This window comes from Octodon degus, unplaced genomic scaffold (assembly GCF_000260255.1).
Source record: "Octodon degus isolate 3935 unplaced genomic scaffold, OctDeg1.0 scaffold00001, whole genome shotgun sequence".
Taxonomy (NCBI): domain Eukaryota; kingdom Metazoa; phylum Chordata; class Mammalia; order Rodentia; family Octodontidae; genus Octodon; species Octodon degus.
In genome coordinates this window covers 33,479,910-33,491,432 of record NW_004524577.1, presented here as the reverse complement: position 1 = coordinate 33,491,432, position 11,523 = coordinate 33,479,910, and the positions used below count along the sequence as shown (strand labels likewise).

Genomic DNA, 11,523 nt, shown 5'->3' with positions numbered 1-11,523 from the left:
TCTCTCTCTCTTTCCCTCTCTCTCTGCTTTCTTTTTTTCTCTTAATTCCACCTATGAAAGAAAATGTGATGCTTTGTCTTACTGAATCTGGCATATTTCCCTGAGTGTAATTCTCTCCAGTTCCATTCATTTTCCTACAAATGATGTGATTTCATTCTTCCTTATGGCTTAATAATACATTTGCTATGTTTATCCACCACTTGATGGTCACCTATACTGCTTCCATTGTGTGCTTACTATGGATTGCACCTCAAAAATATGGGTATGCATGTATCTTTATAGCATTCTGACTTTTTTTTTTGGTATATATGAACAAATGTTATAGCCAGATCAAATGATGTCTAGTTTTAGGTGTTTTGTTTTGTTTTTTGCAGAACCTCTGTCTGATTTGTATGGTTTTTGTACTAATCTATATTCCCACCAACAGATGCAAGGCTTCCTGTTTTCTGGGTCTGCCCAGAATCTACTAGTTTTTGTGTGCTTTATGATAGCCTCAGACTGTAGTTAGAGGTAATCTTAGTGGAATTTGGATATGAATTTCCCTGATGGATAAAGATACTGATTTTTTTCATACGAATAGCTATTTGTACTTCTTCTTTTGAGAAATGTTTATTCAGTTCATTTGTCCATTTATTGATTATATTATTTGCTTTACTCATTAACTATCTTATCTATCTATTAATAGTAATCTTCTGTAAGAAAAGTAGCTGTCAAATATCTTTTACCATTCTATAAGCTATCTTTCAACTCTGTTCACTATTATCTTTGGCACACAGAAGCTTTTTAACTTGGCAAAATCCCATTTGTCCGCTTTTGTTACCAAGAAAGTGAAAGATCACTACAATTAAAATTACATTACGCTGAAGAAAAAAATTTAAGAAGACATTAGAAGACAGAAAGTCATCTCACGTTCATTGGTTAGTAGAATTAATATCGCTATAAAAGCCATATGACTGAAAGTGATGTGCAGATTCAATACAATCCCAGAAAAATACCCATGACATTCTTCAACCAACTAGAAAGATATCCTAAAGTGTACAAAGAAGCAGAACAGACAAAGCTATTCTAAGCAAAAAGAACAAAACTGGAGGTATCATTATACTCAACTTGAAAATATACTACAAAGCTATAGTAACAAATAGCATAATAATGACATAAAAACAGGATGTAGAATAGAAGATAAGATTCGGAAATAAATTTGCACAACTTCAGCCACCTGATCTTTAGCAAAAGTACCAAAAATATAAATTGGAAAAGTGTCCTTAATAATTTATGTCAAGAAAACAGGAGAGCCATAGGTAAAAGACTGAAACCAGATTTGCACCCCTGACCTAGTAAAAGAAATCAATTGCAAATGCATCAAAGCCCCAAGTAAAAGATCTGAAACTGCTAGAAGAAAAAAATAGGTTACATACTTTAAGTCATACACCCAAGGAATTCCTGAATAGAACTCCAATAGCACAGGAAATAGTTTCCAAGAGTCTTTACTTAGAGTGTCTTTCCCAATCTTCTTTGGATTCTAAGGAGTGAACACAAGTTAAAAATCCAAGGTCTTTATTTTTTTTTTTTTTTTCATGATTCTAAGTAATGGTAATGAGATCAATCTCACACTTCAGGTGATGAACAGAGTGGAGAACTCAGGTCAGACTGTGAAGGGATCTATTATTTTCTTTAACCATAAACCAAAAATAGTCTACCCTACTAAATAATTGTTATAAATGCAAGGGCTGGCATAGCATAGCATAGTGGATTAAAGCACCTGCAAGCAGGCAGAGGGGCCAGGGGGTTGATCACGGGGCCTGCAGAGCCGGCTTCACCCCCGGGTCACACTGAGACAGCAATTGAGATGGCGTGGTGGCATGTGCCTGCAATCCCAGCACTTGGGAGGCTGTAAACAAGCAGATCACTAAGAGTCCGATCTAGTAGTGAGACCTGAACACCCTGTAGACCCTTCCCTAAAATCCAAAAAAAAAAGAAAGAAAGAAAGAAAGAAAAGAAATAATAAATGCAGATAGCTCTGAAGTTTCATTATAAAATGTATCATCCTTTCTCAATTTCTTTTGGTCTCCCCTCTTCAGGCAGGCACCAAAGAAATGAAATACAAATGACAGGGTATAAATCCCTCACCCTGGATCACTAAGAGAAAGATTGCTTTTCAAAAAATCAGCAATGTAAATGTACCACTGGAAAAGCTTTTTTAATAATGGGGTGAATTTAGTTTACAAGCTTGGGGAAACACTTAAAAATCCTTCTATGATGAAAAGTAATTCTTGAGAGCCTCCTGGGCATATCTCACCAGATGAGCTCTCAGCTCTTGGACTTAAGACTGGCAGATCATTTAGGTGGGCTCTAAATCCAGGCTCTGAAACTTTTGTAGACACTGTGTCTCCGCCACACAGTCACAACTTGCTTCCAGCTTTGGATAAGCACTAACCAGCACTCCCACCAAAAACAACAGGGAATATCAATTACAGACATCTGGTGGGTGACAAATTTATCTAAATATACAGCATCCAAAAGAACCCTAAGTCAAACAGAGGGCAACTTCATCAAGAAAATAACAAATCCAATTGAGCAGATGATATCTTAAATCCCTCCAAACTGGTAGGGAAAAAAAAAACAATGATCCAGGGTTCTAGGAAATTGAGAATTAAATGTAAAATCCTACAGAGTGTATTACAATTCAACATACAAGAGAATTTTGATTAATGATGGAATAAAATTTATGCAGTTCACACACCAGATGAGATTTATAAAAATTCATGAGTTTATACAACACCAGAGATATGGTAAAGAATAGTGCTTTCAATCACTTCTAAATAACTCCTGATTCTAAAATGTACCAGTATTGTAATTTTTTAAAAATATATTTGGTTGGTATGGGATCTCATTACACAGCTCAGACTTGTAGTGATCCTCCTGCTTTCAATCTCCCCAGCACTGGGGTTACAGGCGTGTACCTTTATGCCTGGACTCTGTGGCTGGCTCAACCTACAATGGGAGCAGGGCTGGCATGGCATGTGATGCCAGGGATTGAACTGCGGTCCATGCGCTTACCTAAGTAGGTATGTAGCCCACTAAGCTAACTCGCCAGCCCTGAAAATTTTTATATCCTGCCTCCTCATCTATACCTTTCTTTCCCTCTTCTTCTTAGCCAAAAAGTGGAGTAGGGTGGAAAGAATGGAGACACTCAGGTCATTCAGACTGCACTTAGAAGCCTTGGAAAACTTAAATCAATGATAAATCCAGTGACCAGTCAAGGTACTTCAGATGTCTGTATCAATGTATTAGAGGTTAAGAATAAACACTACGAAATAAGCAAAAATAATAAAGAAAAGGAAAAATACTTTCAAATAAAATTAACATGAGCTTCTAGGTCTATGAACAGAAAATTTTTCAAAAGGCTAGGATTTGACGGGATCATTTTCACAGTTACCCAATGGAGAGGGCAGTATATCTGATATGTTTAACATATATGTGATCAACATATATACAGCAAAGGTTTAAATTTCTAAAAATTTAAAGTACACATTGTCATTAGATGCACCAGAATATGCCCACCTGCTCTGAACATAGCCATAGCTTTTGCTATTTTCTGAAAGTTCTGTTTTATTCATAATCTTTAGGAGACATGATCAAAACTACAGTGACTATTGCTGTATATGTCATCTAACAGAAAGACAGGATCAGAAAAAAAGATCACCGTGTGTCCTCATCTACCTTATTCATCTGATCTGGCACCCTGTACTTTTGAATCAATTCAGTGCACTGAGAAAGCCCCAAGAGACCACCTCAAGCCATGAAACAAGCCTGCTGGAACTATTGCAGAAAGTGACAAGAAGAAAGAGGTAAGTGTATTTGAATTTTGAAGGGAATTAAGGCAAGTTGTCTTTAAAAAAAAAAAAAAAAAGAATTTGATACAGGTTCTTACTAGACAGCTCAGACTTGTAGTGATCCTCCTGTCTCAGACTTTTCAGTGCTGGGATTACAGGTGTGTGCCACCATGCCTGGACTGGGTGGCTGACTCAGCATGCCCAGGGCAGGCTCAGAATGGCATGTGGTAGTGGGACTCGAACCACAGTCCCTGTGCTTGCCCAAGCAGGTGCTTATTCTGCTGAGCTATCTCATCAGCCCTTTTGTGGCAATAGATTTATTTTAAAAATATTTAAACATTAACTATTTTTCAATCATACCTCATAGGTTGATTTCACAGTACTGGTTACCATTCGTTGGGCTTAAATGTCATAGTGATTTATGGAAATAATTCCTTAAGCATACCAAACTTATGACAAATGTTTGGGTCTCACCTAACACATATGTTGGGTCTCTAACTATTAACATGAATTTATTTGGAGGTGGGGCTTTTGTGCAGTAGGTAGGGTTAGACGAAGGAAGGGAGACAGGATCTACAAGATAAAAACAGTGAGATAATGAAAAGAGACTTCCAAAAGGCCTTTTTCTCACTCTCTGTCCCCCTCCTTCTCTACCTCCTCTTCCTCTTTACTCTTCCTTTCCATTTTTCTTTCACTCTCTCCTTTTCCTTTTCTTTCATGTCCCCATCTCCTCTCCCTCACTCTTTCCCCCTTTCTCTCTCTCCCTGTCTCCCTCTCTGTCTCCCTCTCTCTGTCTCTCTCAGGCCCTACCAGGAACTGAAATGGCTAACTCCTTGCCTCTTGGCCAATCTTTAAAACTTTGAGAAAGTAGATCTCTGCTTAAAGCTACCTATTGTGCAGTATTTTGTTATGAGAGGCTAGGAAAGCCAGTGCACTCATTTTTGGCCCAGTGCCTTATTTTGTTTGAGAATTAATGTCCAAGTCAATGTAAGAATGAGCCTAATGGTGCTGCACACTACATTGGAAATCCCTCATAAGTGGAATGCATTAACAAAATAAGTGTTTAAAGTTGGTCTTGTTTTCCTGCTCTTCTATATACCTTAGTTCACAGTGACAGGTACCTACAGAGCAACATGTAGCTTGGAACTGAAACTGTTTTAACATTTAATTGAAAACATTCCCTTAATTTTCAAATGTCATAATGCCAAAGACAAACATCCTCTGATTCTAAATTAAATCAGTTGTTTAAACGTTCCTCAACAAAAGCAGGAAATATCTACTTCCAAGTGTATAATTTTGGATTCTATTATGAGAAAGATTTAAGTGGTGGTGGTGAGAGGTAGTTTTGACATTAAGGACCAGTACAAAACAAACCATACTTATGAAGCCCTGGAGTAAGGACATCTAGCCAAGCCAAAGTCCAGGTCTTTTCTCTGATAAAGAGTAATCTCCTACTTAGACATATTTAATTAGGCAGAAGCACTTTCCTTATGCCAGTGGAATTTAAAGAAGCTGGGAAGCAATGAAATGAACACTCTACTGTTTACTTTTAGACAAATCTAGGCAACTCGGGCTCCTTTCATCTGAGTCTTACACCAAGACGAAAAATTTTGCATGAAGCAAATATAAATAGGAAATCTTTGAGCAGCATCATTAAGTACTGAGAGTTCCTTAAAGTCACAGCTCTGTTAATCATTTTCTTTTAGAATGTTTTCCTCCAAGAACAGGGAAATGTTTAATGATATATTTTAATTACCCAAAATAATCTCCCTTTTGCCTTTACACATATTTCTCATACCACATGTCTCTGAAATTCAATACAAGAAGGAAGCATTATGTTAATGGGTTGCTTTCATATTTAATTTACAATAAGAAAACTCAGTATCAGACTTGTTGGCAGTTTGGTAATTTCTATGCTGGTTACCTACTTCAATGAGCAACTCAACATGATGATGAAAGGAATTCCAAGCTCAAAGCTCTGGCCCTTTAGTTTATGCAAAGTCTACACAAATAAACACCAAGTAATTGAGCAAATGAGTCTGAACATTCTATCCCAGTTTGTTGAATTTACTTGGTTGATTATTTAAACATGGTGCTGGAAGGGCTGGTATATTTCTAAATATATCTTCATTGTTCAGGACACCCTATTGAGCCTACCATACTTTCCTCTGCAGATATTCATGCTTTACTCTTAAAAGCCAGAGAGTAATTCTACATAAAGAATGAAAGCTTGCCTTGGGGCATCATAATAGAACCACTGGGTATAACACAAAGCATTACCATGTTGGAGGAATGTGTTTGTATTTGTGGTTTTTCCAATGCCTTCAAACAAATGTTTCTACGTCACAACCACATCTGTTTGGATGCCTTTCCCCCCTCGGGTAAATGAACAAAAGGACATATTCTTAGAGCTCGCCTGATAGAAATTAACAGTCTTCTTCCATATTTTCCATGTGCAGCTTTCTTAGAATCACTCTATTTGCTTGTGCTGTCTTCTATAAGCTAAAAGAAAACTAAAAATCATCGTCAATTTGATACCTTCGAAGTCTTCAGTAACTGGGAAAAAAGGCTTAACTGTTGTCAGGGCCCTGTGTATGTTCACTTTAAATGAATAAGAATGATTTAATGGAAAAATTTAAGATCTACGCCATGGTAGAAAAATCTCTGAAGAAGATGTGACTCACTGAAATACTGGTCACAGAACTTCACAGTTTTGGGCTTCTTGCCCCAAAAATTTGATATTCAAGAGACAATTTTTTTCATTTTCAATTTTTAAACATATTTATTGCTTACATGAAAAAATCAAGGTATTTGATACTATACTAATAGACTCCTATGAATGAATGAGAAAGAGAATTCACATCAAATGTCAATCAAGTCACTTAGACAAATAAATCTTCATTTACGAATAACTGCAAACAGCCAGAGAAGTGAAAGTCAACCAGATTTACCAAAAGCCTAATCATGATAAGACAGCATCAAAATCCAAAGAAAAGAATGAAAAACTACATGTGCACATTTTTAGGAAAGAAATGAAAATAAAAGTCACTTACACTTTTGCTCCGAGAAAGTGAATCACATGTGTCTCTCTCCATGGTTGCGTCTTAAGTAGATCAAACAGGCACTTGTAGTTTCCAGAGTCAAGGCCCTTCCTGCAACAATTATCCACTCAAAAGCCAACTGGAATGCTGAAGAAAAAAACAAGGAAATGTTTAATCAAGTGCATGATTAACACGTGCACTTTGAATGCTGTCTTAGACTAGGACAGTAAATTCTTAAATACTTCATCGGAACAGGCTAAAATGGGGATGTGCTTCCAGGCCAAAAAAAAAAAAAAAATACACACAAGTCACATTCCCGAAACAGTGCTGATTAAATATAAGTTGGACATCTCAGCCACCTTTTGTTTTCAATACTAAAGCCTATATTTTTAGTGGCTGAAAAAAAAAAATTAAAAAGCAGGTAGGTCACATGTACAAGAGGGAGAGGCAACCTGATGGGGTTGTGAGCTGATCATGTGGGGACAGTTAGGGACAGCCTCAGTTTTCCACTGAGGGGTCAGTCCCTTTGGTAGTTTGGCCACCACGGAGATGACTGCAGCTCTACCAGAAAGGTCTAAGAGCTGAAGTGCTCCTCTTAGCCCTTGTTTTCTTAGCGCTGAGCCACCCCCGTGGCTTGGCACTCAATTTAGTAAGTTCTCTACCCTTTAGTTCAAACAAGTTATAAAGAATGCTGAGGAAAGTGGATGGCAGCTCACTTTAGCAATAAAACTGTTATTTCAAGAATATATCAGAGAAGTTGTTGCTTGTATGGCATTGACGGCCTCATTACCTAACCTTCCCCTTCCACTAGTCATTAGGAAGGAGATTCTCTGCCTTGAGGAGAAAACAAATGGACTAGCTACAAATGCTGTGCACATGTCTGATATTCCACCGCATCTGGACATGATTTGCATATTCATAGGGTATATCTGCATGTGGGCCTTTTTTTTTTTTTATAAGAAAGTCGGGTTTGGAGGAAGGAGCTAATACACAAGAAGTGCTCAGCTAGTGCATCTCCAGGAATTTAGCCACCTCTACCGATTAGGTATGATGCTGAGCATTTCATAGGTTCACAGAAAATGTGGAATTTTGTTATCAATTCATTTAAGAAATGAATAGAAATAATATAAGATATGAGCTAAATATATCTGCAGAGAAGAAGTAGGTAGCTAGCTGCTGTGGGAAGCTTCTGCATTATCAGAGGAAAACTCGTTCAAAATATGCAATTATTCATTGGGTAAAGAGTACCCTTAGGGAAAACCTAAAAATAGTTGTCTGGAGTGAGCTTGTGAATCAATGGTTTTAAATTAATAAATCAGACAAATAATGGATTTGGCCTGATAGGGCTTGCTAAATTAGTCAAGTTTTGTGGGGTTTTTTTTTTTTTAAATATCAATATAACTTGAATGTCTTTAAAGACCAACATTAAGCAGTATCTTCCTATAGGAAATTAGAACCTATGAAAATTTGAATAGAAAAATGGGTTTAATTGAAAAGTGAATGCCGGTAGGATGGCTTCTCCTCTGGGGCTGAATACCTAGAAGGCAGCCTGGAAGCCTGGCAGCCAGCACTGAGCATGTGCCCTGCAGTCAAACAGCTCTCCACTGGCACTCTGTGGAGTGGTAGGGAGGTTACGTGCCCTCTCTGAATCAAAGGAAGACAATGCCTTTGTATCTTAAGTGAGGTGATATGTAGAGGAGACCATTGGGTACATGGGATTATTTGATTCTCATCATCTTTGTCATGGTAGCTATCAAACAACAAAAACAAAGACATTTTTATTTTGTTGCTTGAAAGTGCTAACCTTCCTCAAACATAACCAACTTAGGGTAAACATACTTTCAACTATGTATGAGTGCATCATGTGTCAAGGGGGCGCCCACTGGTAAACACCTTGCCGTATCAGGGTCACGTTAGGAGAGTTTAGTAAAAACGATTTAAGATAATTCTGCAGTAGGCAGAAGGAGCCGTTAGGGATGTGCAAACCTGTAACCGCCAGCAGTGCAGTGTGGAAAGCAGAGAGGGGAAAGGGTTGTGTGGAGTGGAGTGGCTTCCTTGACAGGGAGGTCACTGTCTGGGATACAGTTGGCCCAAGGTGACCTTTGAAGAGAAGGAGATGAGGGACCACAGACCTCATCATCCTCCTGCCCCCTCCTGCCAGGACTCTCCACAGGCAAATGCAACCGAGGCAGAGGGCAAAGGACACTGCTGAGGTACTCTCCACAGCCCTCCTTCCAGGGCAAAGCCTCCCTGGGCAGAAACAGCCAAACTGGGCAGCCACTGGGAAAACAAGAGGGGCCACACTGACCCGCTTGCAGTCTAGTAGGAGCTTTGCATTTTCTGCTACCTAATTCAAAAAAAACAAAAAACAAAAAACAAAAAAACCCTGTTATTTGTCTTTAATCCTCTGGATAACCCTATGTCATAGAATTGGCTAATATGTTATGTCTGTGACACAAAAGAGGAAATTGCCTCCGGAAAGTGAAAACAATTGTCCAGTAAATAGCAGACCCACAGCTCAAACCCGATCTGTCTGCCTCAACAGGCTGTTTCAGTGTTCCTTACCCACACTGCTTTGCCGCTGATACGGCAAACCAATGCATTTTAATTATCAACAAGCGGTAACCTCTGTAAATATCAAAGTGGTGCCTATACCAAAGAACGTTTGATAAAAAGGTTGACTCTCAGAAAGGCGGTTATCTTCGTTTCTACAACTTTCCCCTCAGTAAAGATAATGGGGTGAGACAGCAGAAAAATCGTGTGTCCCTCCAGGTATAGTAAAAAGAAAACCAGGCAAGCAAATACGCACACGTGTGATTTCATTATGATAGGAGCTTCCACATAAAAGTTAATTAGGGAGAAGGAAGAGCTCACTCCTGCGGGGAAAATAATTTAGAAATAAAAATAAAGAGAGGAGGCAAGTAAGATCAAAGACATTAGAACATCCAGAGAAGGCATCTGAACTAGAAGACCTTCATCAATGTGCAGCTTTGACACAAGGAAAAGGGGGGTTGAAACAGGTTCTTTCCTAGAGAATTAGGATTTGTATAGAAGGAAGAGACCGGAACTGGTAATCAGAAGCACTAGGTTCTGCTTGCACCACTCTGTTATACACATGAGCTCTGTGATACTGGGAAAAACCCTTCTTCTTTCTATCACTTGCTTGCTCCTCTGTAACATGGAGATAGCAATGTCTTCCCAACCCACTTTATAGGCTTGCTACAAGGATTAATTAGGTAAGATCACAAAAAGTTTTCTGAAAACTATAAATGCCCTGCAGAAATAGTTCTAGAAGCTTACACAGCAAATATGCCAATGCCTAATGACACTCAAGCATAAGAGTGACAAAGCGTTCCAATTATTCTCAGATATTCAAAAAGCTAGCGCTTTTATGTATTCCAAAAGAATTTCCCATTCTTTCTTCTGGAACAGATACTGCTTTGCTTCTGCAGACTAATTCAGTTTATGCTGTGACTACTGAATCATAAAACCACTCAACAGCAATTAAGTTTAAGAAATTATTGCACATGCATGTGCCTGGTGCTGAAGGAAACTATCAGTTGAACAGTCGACTTTCTCGAGGAAAGAAAATCTGAAGAAGAAAGTAGCGCTGTGCCGTTGCAGAAGAGCAATGAAGAGGTAGCCTACTGGATCCGTCCCCAACTTAGTGTCTTCCCACACTCATCAAAGGACTTTCTAAGACTCCAATACACAGACATCAAGTGAAAGAAAAGTGGCAGTGTTTCCCTTGATTACATGTTGGGAGTGAAAGTGGTAAAACTCAAACCCAGGGCCTTACACCCATGAGGAATTCCTCCCACCTACTTAGATTAATCTAATCTCACCAACCTCTGTGACATGTTTGCTTATAGCTCCTAACTGCTCTTAGACTCTCTTAATTAAGTTTATTGGTATATTTTAGGTACACATAATGATCACATACACTACAGGGAATGCGTACCTGTGCATGATATAACTTGATTCGTTTTTCCTTGCTGCCCTTCTTTTTATCTTTTTTTTAACTCTTCCTGTTCTTCAGTGTCCAGCAAGAGTTCTTACTTCAGGGGACAAATTCCCTGCTGTTCTAGTCAAAGAAGTTTCTACTAGTCTGAGTTACAAAAACCAGCCTTCCAGTCACAGTGAAACGCCAGTAGCTGGGAAGTAGGATAGGAGGAAATCTTCTGAGAGGTAGGAGCTGGGACTATCCAGACTCTTAACCCTAAATCTAAGGGACTGGAAATACCCTTCTTGTTTGGGGTCATAAGATCAGCCTTGACACAGAAGCATAAAAATCAGGCAATCCTGTCCTATGATTGGGAGAGGGGGATTCCCCCTGGCCAAAGATCAGTGGATACAGGAGTTAGTGGTGTGGAACACAGGAAGCTGAGTTACAAAAACCAAGGACAGATCACACGACAAAATCATTTGCTGTTCACCATCTTTTTTTCACTAAAAAGATATACATATAATGTTGCCTCTTCATTTGGCAACTGAATAAGGAGCACTGCAAGGCATCTTTCACTCTCAAACTAATATGATTACAAGTAAAAACTCCTTCAGGGTGAACACTATTCATTAGCATTCTCCCTTTTACATAGTCTTGAACATTTAGCAACCACTCCTTACAATACATGAAAAATTAAAGGTAA

The 11,523-nt window shown here is 38.6% G+C and overlaps 1 protein-coding gene across 1 annotated transcript in view; it reads right to left on the bottom strand.

Moving 5' to 3' along the window:
- The window catches only part of Pde4d (phosphodiesterase 4D), a 1,527,171-nt gene that overhangs the window by 1,170,458 nt on the left and 345,190 nt on the right, over positions 1-11,523 (bottom strand). Inside the window, exon 2 of the mRNA XM_004623069.2 lies at positions 6,887-7,021. Coding sequence (XP_004623126.1) covers positions 6,887-6,928 — 42 coding nt within the window. The 5' untranslated portion in view covers positions 6,929-7,021. The remainder of the gene's footprint in view (positions 1-6,886; positions 7,022-11,523) is intronic.